Source organism: Staurois parvus, unplaced genomic scaffold (genome assembly GCF_062004578.1).
Source record: "Staurois parvus isolate SC_StPar_1 unplaced genomic scaffold, SC_StPar_1.0 ptg000195l, whole genome shotgun sequence".
Classification (NCBI taxonomy): domain Eukaryota; kingdom Metazoa; phylum Chordata; class Amphibia; order Anura; family Ranidae; genus Staurois; species Staurois parvus.
The window spans coordinates 6423435-6444346 of NW_028317991.1; the positions used below are offsets into that span (position 1 = coordinate 6423435).

A 20912-nucleotide genomic window follows, 5' to 3' on the forward strand; every position below is an offset into this window, starting at 1 on the left:
GCAATTACATTTAGCACTCTAGTTCGAGGAGTTTGTTGCTTGAGGCCTTGACCATTGCCCCTATGTTAGTTGACTTCCTAAGCGCATTCCCAGCCCCAGGAGCTGGTATCTATGTTGAGGATCCTTTCTACTGGAAAGGACCAGGTTAGACCGCTTGAAAGAACTTCTTGTTTCTTCCACCACCAGAGAGCTCTTTTTACCCTGGAGGGAATCCTCATGTTTTTGTCCCAACGAGGCCAATTACCCATTCCAAACTCTCAGGATGAACAGTTATAGGGGCCTGAAGTCTATTCTTGCCCACTGGACTGCTGGGAACGAGGCTGGTAACAGTCAGAGAGTTTGCCCTGAAGTAGAGTCAACGCCGCCTGTATTTGTTTTGTTTTTTTCTTCTGGCAAGAGAATATTCTGTTCTGCCGAACAAATGCAAAACCCCAGAAACAAAACTTTCTTTGAAGGGGTCAGGTTGAATTTTTGTACATACATGATCCAGCCCAGGCTCTACAGATGGTTGCAGGCCACCTGAAGGTCCTTCCCTAACTGATCTGAGCTTGCCAAGAATAGAAGATCGTCTAGGTAGGGGATTACCATAACACCTCTGAGCCTTAAGGAAGCTAAGGCTTCCGCCATCACTTTGGTGAAAATGTGGGGAGAGGATGATAGCCTGAAAGGCAGTGCCCTGAATTGCAGGTGCTAAACCTCATGTCTCAAAAATGTTTGAGAATGCTCTCTGATTGGGATGTGCAGATGGGTGTCCCTTAGATCGATCATTTCCATTAAGCAATTTGTAGGTTAACTGTGCTTGTCAGAGCACAAACAAAGCCATGAAGTCCAAGGACCGTACACCTCTGAGACAGGATTGTATCAAGGCACAGATCTGGGGAAGGGTACAGAAAATTTTCTGCAGCATTGAAGGCCCCAATGAGCACAGTGGCCTCTATCATCTGTAAATGGAAGAAGTGTGGAACCACCAGGAATCTTCCTGGAGCAGGCCGCCCGGTCAAAATGAGCAATCGAGGTAGAAGGGATTTAGCCAGAGAGGTAACCAAGCACCTGACAGTCACTCTGAAAGAGCTCCAGCATCTCTCTGTGGAGAGAGAGTAGAACCTTCCAGAAGAACAACCATCTCTGCAGCACTCCACCAATCTGGCCAGACGGAAGCCACTCCTCAGTAAAAGGCAAATGGCAGCCTGCCTTGAGTTTGCCAAATGCTGTGGGGATTCTATTCAGCGGCAGGAACTGGGAGACTAGTCAGGATCGAAGGAAAGATGAATGCAGCAATGTACAGAAACATCCTTGATGAAAACCTGTTCCAGAGTACTCTGGACCTTAGAATGGGGCAAAGGTTAATCCTTCAACAGGACAACGACCCTAAGCACACATAACAAAGGAGTGGCTACGGGCCACCTCTGTGAATGTCCTGGAGTGGCCCAGCCAGAGACCAGACTTGAACCCGATTGAACATCTCTGGAGAGATCTGAAAATGGCTGTACACCGACGCTCCCCATCCAACCTGATGGAGCTCGAGAGGTACTGCAAAGGAGAATGGGAGAAATTGCCCAAAAATAGGTTCTGCCGAGCTTGTAGCATCATACTCCAAACGAGTTGAGGCTCTAATTGGGGCTAAAGGTGCTTCAACAAAGTATTGAGCAAAGGCTGGGAATACTTATGTACATGTAGGTATTTCCTCCCATTGTGTTTTTCGGGATGCACAGCTTTTTTTTTTTTTTTTTTTCTTGCTTTCTGTGATGCCTATACTTTTTCTTCCCTTGCAACTTGTCACCTTGCAAACCTTTCTGGGGAAAAAAAAACGTTTTGGAACTTCTTCACAGGAAAAGACTGTCCGCTGTGTGATCCAGAATTGAAGTCTGGCCCAAAGAGGACATATCGTGAAAAAGGGATTCCACACAGCCTAAATATTGAGGTTGAGTCCCCCTTCCATGTTTTTAGCCATAAGGCCCTTTTCACAGAGTTAGATAAGGCAGCTGACCGAGCTGTCATGTGTTTGAATTCTGCGGACGCATCCACTATATATTCTGCTCTTGAAATTGTAGGGAAAGGATCTAGAATATCTTCCTTCGGTGTTCCCAAATTCATGTGTGCTTTTTACCTGGTTCAACCAATGCTCAAGATTCCTTGCTACGCATGCCAGGCCAGGAGCCAGTGATTGACATGCCGAGGAGCCAATAGCGGCGCAGGTAGAGAGCGCGTGTGTGTGCGCCCCCTACCTGGAAATGCGAAGTCACGCGTGTGTGCATAATAAATACACACACACATATACATATGTATGTATGTGTGTGTGTGTATATATAGATATAGATATGTATAGATAGATAGAGAGATATAGATATATATATATATATAGAGAGAGAGATATAGATAGATAGATATATATATGTGACTTTGCGCGTCCCTGCCGCCCTGTAGCAGTACTTCTGCAGTCGGGAAGCGGTTAAAGCCGGACGTGGTTGTGTTTCCTGTGTGAGGAGGAAGAGGAGGGGCTGCGTTCTCTCATGTGCTGTCCTGAAAGTCGTTTTGGAGAAAATTCAAGTTTTTCTTTGATCTGAAAATCTGATTGTTAGTACATATTCTTCATGAATAGTTCATGCAAAATTATCCGAAGGGACAAGCACGAAAGTTTTTCTCATTAGGTAACAGAACAAACTATTTTTGTGTATTTAGTATAGTATTTGTACGAAAAAAATCAATTGACCAAAACCGTGCATGCGCAGAAATGAAAGACTACATTACAATACATTACACCATCGCAGTATTCTGTCTTCCGAGAACTCTAGTAACCTCTTCATTTTCAATATGAGACTAACATGCAAAAAAAAAAAACGAAAAACTGCCGATCATTCTTCCGATTCTTCTCATCGTGTGTACGAGGCATATCTCTGGTACCTGTGGGTGGGGAGGACAGCTCTGGACACCTTGACATGAGGATCTCTGCGTTTAGGTCATTGTCAGCAGAGGTTGCAGGACTTTCTCGTCCATTTCTATCTGGTCCCTGCACACACACATCTTCTTCTGAAGTAGAAAATTGTGAGCTCCTTCAGCTAATTCATAATCCACAACTGAGCTGCTGTCTGGAACGTGATGGACTTTTTGGCTGCCCTGTGAATGTTCACAGTCTGTTTTTATTGCAGTGTAGAGAAATATTTGTTAATGATTTAAATGCCCCCTCCTGGAATTTCCCTGTTCCTCTGTCAGTAATGTGCCGCCTGTCACTTTCCCCAGATGTTAATTCAGGGTGACTACTGATGCCATGTGACTTGAAAACCGCCAACGCACTGAGGATCATTACTCTTCATCTGGCCACGCTACTGCTTTGGAGAAGCTGCAGAGAAAGCAAAATAAGTTGGTGCCTAGACCCATCCGAACAGTACAGTGTGAACCTTCCAAACGATCATAATATACAGAGTGGCAGAATGTGAGGAATTTGGTTCCTTTGTAATTGGGGTAGAATTACAGTAAATTGGAACAAACTGTACTGTACACCTTAAGGTGCCAGGTGATAATACACGCTGATCCGCGTGGGCTGCCGGGAGGCATTTGACATTACAATGAAGGATTTATTGATGTGTACTACGAGCCGCAGTGTTTAAGGTGGCAATGTGTTTTTAGAGTTTAGTAAAGGTGGTAGCATAGTGTAACACCATAGCAAAGTGTTGTTGTTTTTTTTATATATGTTTGTTTTTAATTGCTTGGTGGTATAGTAACGTTTCAGTGTCAGTTACTTGATGTGCTATATTTTTGCAGCAAGGGGTTAAACTGACACGATGTAAACCCGGTGAATGACATTTAGCCGGGGTTCACACAGATGCGGTGTGGCATTTGTAGTGGTTTCTGTGCATTCCGCTCCGCATCACAATCGCACCCCGTACATGCGAACTGCTGCGGGTGTGAATGTTAAGTTAACCAATTCAATACCGGGCAATTTTCCCCCTTCCTGCCCAGGCCAGTTTTCAGGTTTCAGCGCTCTCACACTTTGAATGACAATTGCGCGGTCATACAACATTGTACCCAAACTAAAATTTTATCATTTTCTTCACACAACTAGAGCTTTCTTTTGGTGGTATTTAATCACCGCTGGGGTTTTTATTTTTTGCTAAATTAACAAAAAAAGACCAAAGATTTTGAAAAAAACAAACGTTTTTCTTTGTTTCTGTTATAAAAGTTTGCAAATAAATAATTGTTCTTCATAAATTTAGGCCAAGATGTATTCTGCTACATGTCTTTGGTGAAATAACCCAAATTAGGATGTATTATTTAGTTTGTAGGAAAGTTATAGAGTTCACAAACTATGGTATAGATCTGAATATTGATCAATCCTGAAGTACTGACAGCCAATCTAATTTCTTGAGGTCCAAGAATGTCAGAACAGTACAGATATCCCCCAAATGACCCCTTTTTGCAGAGTAGACAGTCCGACGTACTTCATAAGAGGCATGGCGAGTTTTTTGAAGTTGTATTTTTTTGTCATAATTTTTCGGAAAATGAAAAAATGTAAAAAAATTAGTTTCACTTTTTTTTTTTACATACTGTCACCAGTGCAGTACAGCGTCATCGTATAACTGGCATGGTGGTGATCAGGGACACTGACTGGTGACAGTATGGGAAAAAAAGAAAAAAAAAAATATATATATATATATTTTTTTTTATTAAAAATTTTTTAAGATTTTTTTTTTCATATTTCACTATGACCAACGTAGTACAATGTTACCATAGTAACATTGTACTACTTTGGGGAAGTGATCAGTATTTTTTTTTTTTTACACAATTTGCTTATAGCAAAGAATTACTTTGCTATAAGCAAGCATTTACCTGAATGACATCGATTCATTCAGGGTTTTTTTTCTTTGTGCTTAGCTGTGATTTGGCCACAGCTAATCACATGACATGTGCATGTGACCTGCTGTGACCATTCACAGCTAGACACTAGTATACAATGGATGGCATGAATGAAGCGATCCATTGTATACAACTGTCATGTGACCTGCTGTGATTGGTCACAGCAGGTCACATGGTACCGGCAATGGGGGCCGGTACTCAGATCTGTCATCGGCCATGTCCGTAAAAAAATGTAAAAAAAGGCTGTTTGATCCTGTCTTCTCTGATCCTCCTTCTACCTTCCCTAATATTCAGTGAAGGAAATAAGTATTTGATCCCCTGCTGATTTTGAATGTTTGCCCACTCACAAAGAAATGATCGGTCTAAAAATCGAATGTTCGGTGTATTGTAACACTGAGAGACAGAATAGCAACAAAAAATTCAAAAGAAATGCATGTCTAACAAATGATGCACTGATTTGCATGTTCATGAGGGAAATAAGTATTTGATCCCCTATCATTCAGCAGGATTTCCTTCACTGTATCTGCTGATAGTACAGAGCTCTAGGAGTCACTCTGCACATGCTCAGTTTAGTGTGTATGACTAGAGAGGTTTTTTTTTTTCTTTGGGAGAGTGCGCATGATCAGCACAGCGCCAACCAAGTCAAGTTATTCCCCCTGAGGTCATCACAGAGGACAAGGGGGCACTCTTTACGTCTGGAGGAAAATATATTTAATCTCCAAATATAGAAAGGTTTCTTCACAGTGAGAGCTGTGAAAATGTGGAATAGACTCTCTAAAGAGTTGGTTCTGGCCAGCTCAGTGGATTGTTTTAAAAAAAGTCCTGGATTCTTTTCTAGATACACAGAATATAACTGGATATAACATTTATAGGTAAAGCTGATCCAGGGAATATCCGATTTGCCTCTTGGGAGATCGGGAAGGTATTTTTTCCCTGCAGGAGCAAATTGGATCATGCTGTGCTGGGTTTTTTTTTGCCTTCCTCTGCATCAACTGTGGGTGTAGGATTATAACTTTTATTTTATGGTTGAACTGGATGGACTTTTGTCTTTTTTCAGCCAGACTAACTATGTAACCAGTGCTGTCCAGACACAGGGTCAGGGGTCATACAGCCACATAGGCCAGTCAGAGGAGAATGAAAACTCCTCCTACAAGCTTAAACCAGTGCTCCGCTAGAAACTGATAGACGTCACAAGACTGCTCTAACTGCTGATGAGAAAAAGTATTTTTAGCAGTTTATATTTACTAAAATTATAGCATTTCCATGTTCTGTGTACTGTGGGAGACCAGATATAGTGAATGCGGGGTCCGGGGAGACCGGATATAGTGAATGCGGGGTCTGGGGAGACCGGATATAGTGAATGCGGGGTCCGGGGAGACCGGGTATAGTGAATGCGGGGTCCGGGGAGACCGGGTATAGTGAATGCGGGGTCCGGGGAGACCGGGTATAGTGAATGCGGGGTCCGGGGAGACCGGGTATAGTGAATGCGGGGTCCGGGGAGACTGGGTATAGTGAATGCGGGGTCCGGGGAGACCGGGTATAGTGAATGCGGGGTCCGGGGAGACCGGGTATAGGAAATGCGGGGTCCGGGGAGACCAGATATAGTGGATGCAGGGTCCGGGGAGAGCAGATATAGTGGATGCAGGTTCCGGGGAGAGCAGATATAGTGGATGCAGGGTCCGGGGAGAGCAGATATAGTGAATGCAGGGTCCGGGGAGAGCAGATAGTGGATGCAGGGTCCGGGGAGACCGGATATAGTGAATGCAGGGTCCGGGGAGACCGGATATAGTGAATGCAGGGTCCTGGGAGACCAGATATAGTGAATGCAGGGTCCGGGGAGACCAGATATAGTGGATGCAGGGTCCGGGGAGAACAGATATAGTGGATGCAGGGTCCGGGGAGAACAGATATAGTGAATGCAGGGTCCGGGGAGACCAGATATAGTGGATGCAGGGTCCGGGGAGACCAGATATAGTGGATGCAGGGTCCGGGGAGAACAGATATAGTGGATGCAGGGTCCGGGGAGACCAGATATAGTGGATGCAGGGTCCGGGGAGAACGGATATAGTGGATGCAGGGTCCGGGGAGACCAGATATAGTGGATGCAGGGTCCGGGGAGACCAGATATAGTGGATGCAGGGACCAGGGTTTAGTAACACTTTAGTCCTCATGCACACGGGACGTTTTTACAGCGGCTTATTTTGGCTTTTGACTTTTTCTACAGCCAATAAACCCCCCAGCATGTTATCCTATGTGTCCATACACACATAGACTGTAATCAACGTTTTTTGGCTGGAAATAAAAACCCAGGACTAGTGGTTTTCTAGAGGATTTTTTTAGCTTTAAAAACAGTCGAACACTGAAAATCGTGGTAAAACGCCTCAAACCGTCGTTTTTGGATATTTTTTTGACCTAAAAAAAAGCTTAAAAACTCACTTTTGTAACATGACTTTACACAGCTAATGTTACCAGCGTTCTCAAAACGTCCCGTGTGCGTGAGGACTAAATGAAAGCTGCCGATACAATATTGAACATGACTTTTGGAATGACACATTGACACTTCTAGGAGATTTTTGTTATTGGGTCGCCAGTGATAGGGGTAGCATGCCATTGCCTCAGCCTGCACACACATTGATAGGTGGAAGTATCTGTTTTTAGGTGGGAGCCCTCCAGAGAGCGAAGAACTGGCTAGGCTTTATTGCACGCTTTGCTGTGTTTCTCTGAGCATCATGATCCATGGAGGATGGCAGAGTTGATCTGTCTGGGTGTTGGTAGTCCAGAGGACTGATATTTTGCTAGGAAGCCAATGGGAATGGGTAAGAATGATAGTTCTGTTTAACAGCTCCTTCCTTGCAGTCTGTGTGACCCCCTACAGTCTTTATGGCATTTTCATGGCTAGATACACACATGAAGTGCATACAAAGGAGCTGTTTTAAATGCAAAAAGATTTGTTCATCCAGTCCTGAGATTTACACAGCACAGCCACTTACCGTAAAGAATACAGGGTTGTAACCTCTCCGCTTACTGATTGGACAGTAAAGGAACAGCAGCAGATTGATAAGGTCATCCCTCTGCTTTCTACTTGTGTCAGCCTGTTCGTCAGTACCTTTGCATGCTGTACACCTTTTTGGCTCCCTGCCTTGCCATTCTCCCTCCCAGCCTGAGTGCTGACGTATAGGGAGCTGAAAAAGGCAAGATTTATTTATTATTTCAGGTACTTATATAGCACTGTCAATTTACACAGCGCTTTACACATATATTGTACATTCACATCAGTCCCTAACCCTCAAGGGGCGTACAATCTAAGGTCCCTAACCCACATTCATACATACACATACTAGGGACAATTTAGACAGGAGCCAAGGAACCTACCAACATGTCTTTGGAGTGTGGGAGGAAACCGGAGTACCTGGAGGAAACCCACACAGGCACAGGGAGAACATGCAAGCTCCAGGCAGGTGGTGCCATGGTTGAAGTTTGAACCGACAACCCTAGTACTGCCAGGCGGAAGTGCTAACCATTAAGCACTGTGCTGCCGATACATAGTCATATTCAGGTATTTTGTGATGTGTTAATGATTATAGAGCTTCCGTTTTTGTATATTTTTATGCCTATTCTGTCACCTTTTAAAATGACTGGTTGTTTTTGCTCTTCAAATGACTGGTTGTTTTTGCTCTTCAGAGGGCTTCTTTACCGAGATTTCTCATCAGAGGTCACCTGGACTCCACCAACTGCCTCATCACTCAGCCTCTGACGGGGGAGCTGATCGTAGAAACATCAGAGGTGGCCATCAAGAGTATTGAGCTTCAGCTGGTACGGGTTGAGACTTGTGGTGAGTTTGCAGGATGGTTCTGTGATTCCTTTAGAGACTAATGCAGGCCATAGATGGGTCGAAAATTGGCCGATTTTTCGGCCGAAAATAAAATCGGACGATTTTCGGATCGTTGGTGGGCTAAATGTTTGGCCGTTTTTCGGTATTTTGGCAGATTCTTTTTATCGGTAAAGTTGGAAAAAAATCGGTCGATTTTGCCAACCGCCGATTTTCACGGCAATGATGGGCAAATCGGCCAATCTTTTACCGATAAAAAATCTGCGCATGAGCAGTGACCTGCAAGAGGATGAAGAGGAGGATGAAGAAGAAGGGGAGGAGGATGAAGAAGAAGAAGGGGAGGATGAAGAAGAAGGGGAGGAGGATGAAGAAGAGGAGGAGGATGAAGAAGAAGAATTCCAGTCCGGCGCAAAGTGTCCCTGCAGAGAGCTCTGCTATTTCTTTGACAGTTCCTTGACATTTATAGCGGTTGCAACAATGTATCTATTTGTTTCTGAATAAAAACATCTGTATCCTAAATGGATACAAATAGATACATTGTTGCAACCGCTATAAATGTCAAGGAACTGTCAAAGAAATAGCGGAGCTCTCTGCAGGGACACTTTTTGCTGGCTGTAGACAGGATGAAAATCGGCCGTTTTTTTTTTTTTACACACCGTTGCTGGTAACGTCGGCCGCTTGAACGACCGATTTTAAAGAAAAATCGGCCGATTTTCGAACCGTCTATGACCCGTTGTGGCTGATTCATTTTCCGGTGTATTTTGCATTTTTGATGCGTTTTGCATTTTTTGGGGGGCTAATAGGAAAGTATGACAGTTCTGGTCATGTGATGCGACTTTACACTGTAGCACTCAAGTAGCATCAAAGTGGCACAGAAACCTCTGTGTTTCCAGGGTTGGGGTTAAATGTTAGTGTTAGGAGCTAGGGTTAAGGTTAGGGTTAGCATTGTAAACCCAACAATTCCCGCTAACCCTGACATGCAACATTGGACACACAAAGGTTCCTGCACTTCTTTGGCACTCAAGTAGTATTAAAGTCGCATCAGACAGTGTAAAGTCGCACTACAGGAAAAGAACTGTCATACTTTCCTATTGGACAAAAAAAAACCCTGCAAAATGCATCAAAAACGTAACACTTGCATTTTTGGTGCAGGTTGACTGAAGTTGCTAACACACAAAACGCAATCTGCTGTGGGGGGAAAAAAAAAAAGTCCCTGAACCTTTCCACAAAATGCACAGATGTGAACTAGATCCAAAAGAAACCATGTTAAATGGACTGTAGTGTGTTTCTGCAAAATGCATAAAAAAAAAAACGCATTGGTGTGAACAAAGGCTCAATGCGCACATTTTTGCAGGAAAAAAAATGCATTTATTTATTTTTAAAGAACCTGCAGAGCATTGCACCCACAATCAGTGATCATAGGTGCAATGTCAGGCACCTGCAGACAAGCCCTCCAGCTTTCTGCCAGTGTCTCTGTGCTGGCTGTTAGTTTGAAAACTTCAGGGCTTGTAAATGAAGTAAGAGCGCTCTCGTAAACACCCTCTCAGGTCATTGAAAACTACAAGCTGTCTGCTGCAGTAGAAGATCGGACTTGTAGTTTTCTTATTCACAGATTGCCATGAATGCATGATGGGGTTGTGCAGGCGGACCCCCGCACAGCTGTGCCAATTTTGAAATAAGATAGTGGGTATGATGAAAAGGACTGCCAATCGCTTTTACAGGGACAGGGGTTCTAACAACCCTGAGTATGGGTGTAACATGCTACGGAAGGTGAACTTCTCCTGTATTCAGGTTCTCCATGGTCCTGTCAACACAATGACAAGCCAGCAAAATACTAATTACATTGTCATCTTCTTTTTTTTTTTTTTTTTAAACTGAGATTACATTAGAACCTTCAGTACCACATCTGACATTGTTGGGTGCCGTGTTCAATGACCTGGGCTATACCTTCGGCATACTTACTGAACCATTGGGCATAAATGTTCTGATTAATAGTCTACGATTTTCTTTTGGTGTTTAGGGCACAGAAAGAAGAAAAAAAAAACAGCTTCCATATTTTTTTTACGTGATGGGTCCCTTTTAAAGGGCAAGTGTACTTTTTCTTTAACCGCTAGCCTACCGGGCACTTATACCCCCTTCCTGTCCAGGCCAATTTCCAGCTTTCAGCGCTGTCGCACTTTGAGTGACAATTGTGCGGTCATGCAACACTGTACCCATATGAAATTTTATCATTTTTTTGTGACAGAGCTTTATTTTGGTGGTATTTAATCACCTTGGGGTTTTTTATTTTTTCTTAAACCAAAAACCACTGAAAATTTTGAAAAATAAAATGTTTTTTTCTTAGTTTTTGTTATAAAATTTTGTAAATAAGTGATTTTTCTCCTTCACTGATGTGCGCTAATGAGGCTGCAGTGGTGGGCACTGATAGGCTGCACTGATAGGTGGCACTGATGAGGAGGCACTGGTAGGTGGCACTGATGGGCATTGACAGGCATCATTGATACATGGCACTGACTGGCAGCACTGTTAGGCGGCACTGATGCGTACTGATAGGTGGCACTGACTGGCAGCACTGATTGGCATTGATGGGTGACACTGAAAGGCAGCTCAGCTGGACACTGATATGTGGGATTGATGTGCACTGGTAGGTACTGATATGTGGCATTGATGTGGCACTGACACAAGGCACTGATGGACACTGACAGGTGGCGCTGCTGAGGCTACACAGGTCATCAGTGCCCTGATGATCAGTGTACATGTTCCCTCCGCGGAAAGCCGATTACCGGCTCTCCTCTCCTCTCGAGCTGTCAGCGTGACAGCTCATGAGGAGAGAAATGCCGATAAACGGCATTTCCCTGTTTACATGTGATCAGCTGTGATTGGACACAGCTGATCATATGACCGAGCCGGCATCTTTGACTCTTTCCGTGATCGGTGATCCGCTGTGTCCGAGGGACACAGCGCACCGCCGATCTCTGTGCTGCGTGCTCCCTGAGCCACGCATGCGCGGTGAGAATGGGAGGACGTCATATGACGTCCTCCCAGAACGAGAGAACTGCCTTGTGCCCGTCTTATTACTATATGGTGGGCGGGAGGTGGTTAAAATCCTTTAGTCCAATTGCTAGGCCCTAGCACTGTCGCGGGACACCACTCTGATTTCAGCACTGGCTGTGAAGGAGTGCAGGTAAGGGGAGAATATGAGAGGGCTTATAGAGGGCCACAGTCACTTTATAACAAGACACTGTTGCATGGTGACAAAGGCAAAGTGAAACAAAAAAGAGCGCACCAACCTTGCACATTGTCGGTAAACCATAATTTTATTAAATTCAGAATGAGACTCACAAACAATGAAGTAAATCAAGCATGCAAGTCCTCAAGGAACTTTAGAAATGTTTAGAAAGGGAACTTTAGACACTCAGAGTATGGCTGACGCGTTTCAAAGGGCATCCCTTCTTCATCGGAGCTTAATGAAGAAGGGATGCCCTTCAAAACGCATCAGCCGTACTCTTAGTTTTGTCTACCCCTACGATGTGACTCGCACAGGCTTCACATTTCTAAAGTTCCTTTGAGGACTTGCATGCTTGATTTACTTTGTTGTTTGTGAGTATCATTCTGAATTTAATAAAATTATGGTTTACTGAGGTAATGCGCAAGGTTGGTGCGCTTTCTTTTTTGTTTCACTTTGCAGTATTGGTCGGGCTTCCCCAGCCTTGTTTAGAGCTGCACAACCTTATATGCATTGGTGGTCGAATTTTTCAAGTTTTGGTTCCATCCATCCACCCTTATTCTGGGTCATAGAGCGCAGGAGAGGTCGTTTCTGGTTCTGTTGGCATGGTGACAGAGGGTTTGTTCACCTTTTTATAGAAAAAAAAATGTAAAGGTGAATTAATAGTTGACATCCCTCCCACAGCCCTGGCCCCTGCTGTACTTACCTCCTGGGTTGCCAAGCTGTTAGTGACTCTGCAGCCCCTACAGGAATTTGAAATCCCTGCTCTTCATCTATGCTTCTGGGACAGACCAGATCAGTTCTGAATGATCACTAATGGCGCTGACCAATCAGAATCTAGCTTGCCTGCTCTGAAAGCACTGATGAAGAAGAGTGGCAATTTCTAATCCCACGAATACTGGACTGACAGGAGTGCTGACAGCTCAGTAACCCTGTAGGTAAGTGCAGGGGGGCTCCATTGTAAATTCTCCATTACATTCTTTCTGTAAAGGTGAACTAACCCTGACGATTACTCTAATATTTTGCTGCACCATGTAACCAATGGCTTCATATTTTCTTAGGCTGTGCAGAAGGCTATGCCAGAGATGCCACAGAGATCCAAAACATCCAGATAGCAGAGGGGGATGTGTGCAGAGGCCTCTCCATACCCATCTACATGGTATTCCCCAGACTGTTCACCTGCCCAACCTTGGAAACCACCAACTTCAAAATAGGTAAAGTATCATCTTCTACTTTGCGTGTGTAAAGAGAATGCCAATGGGGCCCGTTGGATCAGTTGTTTTGCATCCAGCAGACTGTGCTAACTAAACTTTATTCCTCTTTGACAGAATTTGAGGTGAATATAGTCGTCGTTCTCCAGGATGACCATCTCATCACAGAGAACTTTCCACTCAAGTTGTGTCGAGTGTGAAATTGGCTTCTGCTACCGAAGACACCGGTGGACTCAGAGATTCTGCAATGATCCGACTGGAGTAGTCTGAGGATCCGACGACATAAGAACTTCCAGTTGGTCATTGTGCAAATTCTACAGCAAGATATAGTCTAGACATCGGCTGGTTGAATGACGCAAACAATTACTAATCGTCTTCTGGAGAACAGAATTGACCACTATTGCTGAACTTTTATTACACCGTGTTCTAGATTGAACGTGGCAGCTGAAGAATTGACCTAAATCTGAATTACAGTACTTACATTTCATACACAACTCTGAGGGACTTTATGTTCTTCCTGTTAACTTAACATCAAGTACAGCTTAAGATATTAAAGTGAACGAAAGTCGATATTTCACTTACCTCCTGTGTTTCGTTTTTTTTTTCTTTAATAAATACCCAGCAATCTTGACATTCATTAAGGCTCCATTCACACCTGAGTGTTGCATTTTTCTAGGAGTTTTTGCACAGCGTTTTTTGAGCTTTGGTGGTTATTTTTGTAATTGCCAATTACGAAAAATCTGTTTCACCATTTTGTTGCTAGGTTTTCAGCTTTTTTTTCAAATTTTTTATTTTTGTTTAGTTAGTATAAGGGGATAGAATTAAAGTTAGGGTTGGAAGTTAATTTTTTATTGTCATTTATTCATTTTATAAGGCTTTTTTTTTTAAATATTTTATTAATTTTATTTTAGGGTTAGGGAGTTAAGGTTGGAGTTAATTATTTATTTATTACACATTTATTTTTATTTAACATTCATTTTTTAATTTATTTTACTTTTTTTAATTTGAACAGAAAATTGCTCCAAAAACTTGCAAATCTCATGTTTCTATGCAGGAAAAATGCTTCAAAAAGGCACCAATCATCTGCCTACAAAAGGTAGTTCCAAAACTTTTTTGAGCTTCAGGTGTTTGGCCTCAGGAGATTTGAAGTGGACATGGGGGGGGGGGGGGGGTGTGTGTGTGTGATTACATCTTGATTGATGAAGGCTTCACCTACTTATTATTCTAATACACAGGCTGGAGGGGGTGTGACACAGCCTATGACTGGCAGAAATCCACCCACACCATGTTACTGTCAAAAAAAGATTTGATTTCAAATATATATTTGTATGATGAATAAAAAACTGTTTATTGATATTATTTATTTTTACTCTGTATCCCAAACGCTGTTTTTTTTTTTAACATGTGACCAGCAGCAGAGGACTAGAAGCTCCTCCTGCCACTGTTTCCCACAGACAGGCTGGAAAAGAGCTGGGTCATGTGACAGCTGTATATCAATTAGGAATAAAGTACTTAGATTTTTTTTTAAATTTAAATAATTACAATGCCATCATTCACATACAGAAAGAAGGGAGAATCTAAATTGAACAGTGCATGTATCGTATCACTTTAATCTTCAGAACAGCAGAGCTGAGGAAAGGACGGCCATCCTCCCAAGACACTAGCACAATAGCAAAGGCATGCTGGTAAAGGGAGGGGTTATACTCTGGGCTGTTGCTGGTTTCCAATGTGAATGCATGACCCAAAGGTTTAAAGTGGTATCAACCACTTCCTGTCCGGCCCATGTACATAAATGGCCAGACGGGAGCAGTGCAGGAGCAGGTTGCCGTTCATAAACAGCGCCTGCATTTTCAGGCTGTGCGCGCTCCCCGTGAGCGTGTGGCACCACGAACACCGATCACTCTACGGGATCTCTGTGTGAAGTCCCGATCATGTGATCACTGACTGGCCAATCAGTGATCACATGACTAGTAGTAAGCAAGATGTCACTTCTGACATCATTGCTTACCATGTGTGAAATCTGCGAATGATCACAGGGATCACATGGTACAAGGCTATTCACAACAGACTTGTACCATGTGACCAGCTGGGACCAATCACATAATTTCTCAATGGCTGCAAGAATGCAGCCAGAGAGCAGAAATAATTCATTTTACAGCCTTTATGGGTGTAAAAGCAATCAGTGTAAAAAAAAAAAAAAAATCTTCATCACTGCCCACAAGTAGTACAGTGTCACTAGGTTGACAGTATGTTAAAAAAATAAAAATGTAAAAAATTTTTTGGTTATAAACTAATTTGGGTTATTTATTTTTTTTTTACTAAAAAGATAAATGAATACATTTTGGCCAAGATTGATGAAGAAAGATTATTTATTTGCAACTTTTATAAGGAAAACACTTTTTTTCCAAATTTTTGGACTTTTTCATTTATAAAGCTAAAAAAAATAAAAATCCCAGTGGTGAATAAATGCCACCAAAAGAAAGTTTTATCCGTCTCAAAAAAATGCAAAAAAATTCATATGGGTACAGTGTTGCATGAGCGCGTGATTGTCATTCAAAGTGTGACGGCGCTGAAAGCTGAAAATTGGCCTGGACAGGAAGGGGGTAAAAGTGTCTGGATTGGAAGTGGTTGATTTTGTCCTACAGGTAAACTTATAGTAAGTCTTAGATTGTAAGCTCCCAGGATCAGGGCCCTCCTATCCCTCTTGTATTATTGGTGTATTGTCTCCCTCTATATTGTAAAGTGCTGAGCAAACTTGGCGCTCTATAAATCCTGTATAATAATAATATTCATGGTACCTACAGGAAGGACTTTATTATCTCTTAGACTTGTGCTGTTTAGGATATATTCAAATCAGTTCCAGCAGATGACATCACTGCGCAGTGCATTCGGGGCACACTGCCATTTAAACGGCTGGAGAGTGTGGAGCGGGAAGGAAGACCGGGCGAAAATGGGAGTGGTGATAGCTCAGCACTGGAGGTCTCTGAAAAGTAAGTCTGTCGTAATATGCACTGCATACTAGCACATTATGAAACAAAGCTGCAGGGGCCTATTTAAAAAAAAAAAGTAGGTACAGTTTACTACGGCTTTAAGACTCCCTGTGTGCTCCTCAATGGAAGGGAATGAAATGCATTCTAAGTCCTATTGGGTAGGTTTGTTGATGTATTAGGTCTGTAATCTTGTAGCTAGTCTTATTCATAATACTGCATTAATAAATAAATGATTACAAAAAGACCTGAACTTGAACTTTCTGATTATGCTGCCCATGAGCACACGGTGAATTAAACAGTATCTGTGTAGGAATCCCACATACATGAAACTAAACACTTAAAGTGTTACTAAACCCCAGGCCCTGCATTCACTATTTACTGGTCTCCCCGGACCCCGCATTCACTATATCTGGTCTCCCCGGAACCCGCATTCACTATATCTGGTCTCTCGGAACCCGCATTCACTATATCTGGTCTCTCGGACCCTGCATTCACTATATCTGGTCTCCCCGGAACCCGCATTCACTATATCTGGTCTCTCGGAACCCGCATTCACTATATCTGGTCTCCCGGAACCCTGCATTCACTATATCTGGTCTCCCCGGACCCTGCATTCACTATATCCAGTCACCCCGCTCCCTGCATTCACTATATCCAGTCACCCCGCTCCCTGCATTCACTATATCCGGTCTCCCAGACCCTGCATTCACTATATCCGGTCTCCCAGACCCTGCATTCACTATATCTGGTCTCCCACAGTACACAATGCAATTATTTTAGCAAATATAAACTGCAAAATACAATCAGCAGTTAAAGCAGTCTTGTGACTTCTATCAGTGTCCAGCAGAGCACATGTTAAAGCTTGTAGGAGTTTTCATTCTGTTTTAGGAGGATGCAGGACCCCTGACATCTGTCTGGAGAGTGCTGATTTGCCCTGTGCTGATCATATGCACGCTCCCAAAAAAGGAAAAAAAAACACCTCTCTAGCAATACACACCAAACTGAGCATGTGCAGCTTTCCCCTGAGCCTCTGTTCTAAGAAGAGGAGGAGTGTAGAGTGACTCCATGAGCTATGTCTTAGGAGATAAGAGGGGGGCACTGGAAGAAGGGGAGAAGACAGGATCAAACAGCCATTTTACACAATGCAGAGGATTAACCCCTTAGGCTCCACAGTGAGTATAACAAGCACGTCTTACTGCATATACAGACTGATTTTACTGTTGTGGGTTTAGTAACACTTTAATAACGTCCAGCTGATGTGAGGGACAGGCGCTCTCTGCATTATTATGGCTCAGATAGTAAATAGCGGAGTAATCAGAACTGAGTGATAGAACAATGGCAGATACTGTTCATGTAACAGCGGATTAACAAGGAACTTCAAAGGACGATTCTCACTGACTTGCTCTAAAACATTGTACATTTCCATCCATTTTAATCACAAATTGATGTCCATTTGTTATGTATTACAACCTGCGTTAAAGTGTACTGCATGTCCCAGGATATCCTGTGCATTGTGTTGGCATCCACTGACAGCCGTTGCACTAAAATGCATACATGTGGCAACAGGTCAACACAGTGTTATGGTGGGAATAGGATAACATGGGAAATTATTCACATCCTTCCATTGATCTGCGTTTTACAGCTGCGCTAAAATGCTCTGATGTGAATTGGCCCTAACTGCTGAAGTATGGGAAATGCTGCTCGGCCAGTGTTGTGACTGCCATACTAGTTAATTTACACGTATTGGGATATTTTATATATTTACTTATTGATTTTGCAAAGTCGTAGCAGGATACATTTTGGCCTAAATTTATGACGAAATTACGCCTGGTTCGGTGGGGGGGAATCTTCTGGAGGGCAAGTGGTTAAAGTGCCTCCATGCTCCCACACATATGTAAAAGGTGTTCACATCACACACGTGAAGTACCTCCTTGACCATTATAGAGAGAACAATAATTCTAGTTCTGACCCTCCTTTTGTAACTCTAAACTGGTAACCTGTAAACATTTTTAAAGCAATGCCTATGGAGATTTTTAGTATTTTGTAATTTGTCTCTCTAAAGCATGACATGTTAGGTATCTATGTACTCGGCCTATTATAATCTTTGATATTGTAACCAAAAAATTGGGTTATATATGGTGTTTTTTGCATTAAAATTAATTGAAGTGTTTTTCCCAAAAATTGTTAAAAAAAGAAAACAAAAAAAGCACAGCGCAACTACCATGTGGTATAAAAACATTGCAATGTCCACCATTTTATTCTTTAGGGCCCCTGCTTTTAAAAAAAAAAAAAAAAAAAAAAAAGAAAAAGAAATATGGTTGGGGGTCTCAAGTGACCTAGCAAAATACTGATTTTTTAAATGTAAATAAAAAAAGTGTCAGAGTAGGCCTGATCTTGAAATGGTTAAAGTGGCCCAGAGCCCTTTAGATTTAAAGGCAAACTCCAGCTTTTTACTGTATGTTACATCAATATTTAGGGTGTAATATGGTGCCAAGCCAATCCCTCTGCAGTTGCAATGCTTTCCAGGATTTTTCTGCAACAAAAGACACTTTTTTCGGCAAATGTGGCTGCATTTATGATTTATTTGCAAAAAGGGTGGACTTGGTCTTTAAGAAAGCTCTACTGCGCTTTTGCATTAGTGGAGGGCTTTATGGTTTGATTAAAAAGACACCGTACCGTTACCTATTCAAGGCAAAGTGATGGTGAATGTGAAAAGGTCCCCTCCGACCCACTGATGATCACCTCTCCAGCACTTCCGCCTCTAAATCAGCCAACACAAAATACCTTGTGCTTCTAGGTATTTTTAGGGAGCAGTGCACAGGTGATGTCACCGTTCTACCAAAGCTACACCACCATTTTTTTTTTTTGTGTCAGCTGCAATGGTGGAAGAACAGTGGAGGATCACTACAATGGTGTGTACCAGCTTTGAGTTATGGGGGGTACTTTTCACAAAGGGACTGTGTCCGGCTATACTTAGTCCTGCACCATAGAAGCCATGGTACATTGGCCAATCAAACACGGCACTGATGATAATTAACAAGCCTTGTGATAACACAAACAGGCCTTGAAATATCAAGATATAGAAGTGGCCTCTCGTAAATATCAATGTTCGGCATTTTAGTATACCTTTAACAGCCAATTCAGAGCAAAGTAACAGTGTCTTCTGAACTCTCCCCACACCCCAGAAGTCCACCCTGAGTAAGCTCCAATGTCAGAGATTACTTGGTTGGGTTACATCACTACACCCACGTGACATTGTCCAGGCCTGGTGATTGGCCCATGTAGGTCATCACATGCTCCCTACACCTAGAAGACCCACTCCATTACAGCGACAAGTATACCTTGTTAGTACAGTGGGTAGAGAAAGTAATCATTTCAGGCTGCAAAGCAACAAAATGTGAAGACAGACACAGTTTTTGTTTTATACAGCTGTATTTACTCAACTGCAACTTATAACATCCAACTGAAAGATATAACACTGACAGATTAAAAAAAAGAAAAAAAGGAATCATTGGGCTGGAAAAAGGATTGCCTCCTTGTGTCAGTATATTGTTGAACCACCTTTTGCTTTAATTCCAGCCTTCAGTCTGTTGGGATAGGTCTCTACTAACTTTGTACATCTAGACTTTACAATATTTGCCCGCTCTTCTGTGCAGAACTGCTCAGGTTCAGTTAAATTTGATGGTGACCATTTGTGGACTGCAGGTTTCAAGCCATTCCACAGATTTTCAATGGGGTTGAAGTCTGGGCTCTGACTAGGCCATGCAAGGATTCTCCTTTTTCTCCTCCAACCACTGTGGGTTCATTTTTGCTGTGTGCTTTGCTAGAAAGTGGTCAGTGGGAAGAAGGTTTACTTTCCAACATGACAATGAGCCAGAGGGCAGCAGATTTTCCTTAAGAATCTAATATTTTGCCCCGTCCATTTTTCCTTCTATCCTGACAAGTGCTCCAGAGAACCCCCCATAACAGGTCATCACCACCTCCATGCTTTACTGTAGGAATGATGGTATTTGGATGGTGAGCTGGATTGGATTTCTGCCAGACATATCATTTAGTGTCAAGGCCAAATCATTCAATTTTAGTCTCATCTGACCAGGTAAGACCTTTTCCCATGAGCCTCAGAATCTTCAAGATGCGTTTTGGTAAAGCTCAGTGGTGACTACACTTGGCCTTTCTTGAAGAGCGGCTTTTTTTCTTGCAACCCTCCAATACAATCCCCATTTGTGTAGAATTTGTGATATTGTTGTCACCTGCACACAATGACCACTCTTTGTCATAAATTCAGAGTTTCTGTTGGCCTCTTGGTAGTCTCTCTGACCAGTTTCCTCCTTGCTCTTTCATCCAGTTTGGAGCAACGTCCTGATCCAGGGAGGGTCTGTGTTGTACAAAATACCTTCCATTTCTTAAATTTCACACTTCTAGGCATTGATAAAGCCTTTGACATTTTTTGTATCCCTCTCCTGACTTGTACCTGTCCTCAACTTTCTCCCAGAGATATTTTGATAGTGTCATGCCACCCACAGTGGATTGTTTGCTTCAGTTGGACTACAAGGGACTGAAATGCTCCAGGAAAGCTCTTTTGATGCTGAGCTAATCAAAATGACCACAGTTGAAAGTCAAATGACTGTGTCATTGAGAAGGTGATTAAATACCCCCGACTGAGTTTAGTTTTTTCCTGACACGTTGTTACATCTTTCACTTAGATATTATAAGCGGAAAATGCACACTGCAGAGCTCAGTGAAAAGAGCTGTTTGGAGGGAGAAGACTCTTCACACAGCTCACAGGAACAAAACGGTGGCTGTCA

The 20912-nt window shown here is 42.7% G+C and overlaps 1 protein-coding gene across 1 annotated transcript in view; it reads left to right on the forward strand.

Annotated features, from left to right (window-relative positions):
- The window catches only part of VPS26C (VPS26 endosomal protein sorting factor C), a 41550-nt gene extending 27852 nt beyond the window's left edge, over positions 1 to 13698 (forward strand). Inside the window, exons 6-8 of the mRNA XM_089677910.1 lie at positions 8533 to 8683; positions 12968 to 13120; positions 13235 to 13698. Of these exons, the coding sequence (XP_089534036.1) occupies positions 8533 to 8683; positions 12968 to 13120; positions 13235 to 13317 (387 nt within the window). The 3' untranslated portion in view covers positions 13318 to 13698. The remainder of the gene's footprint in view (positions 1 to 8532; positions 8684 to 12967; positions 13121 to 13234) is intronic.
- The last annotated feature ends 7214 nt before the right edge of the window (positions 13699 to 20912 follow it).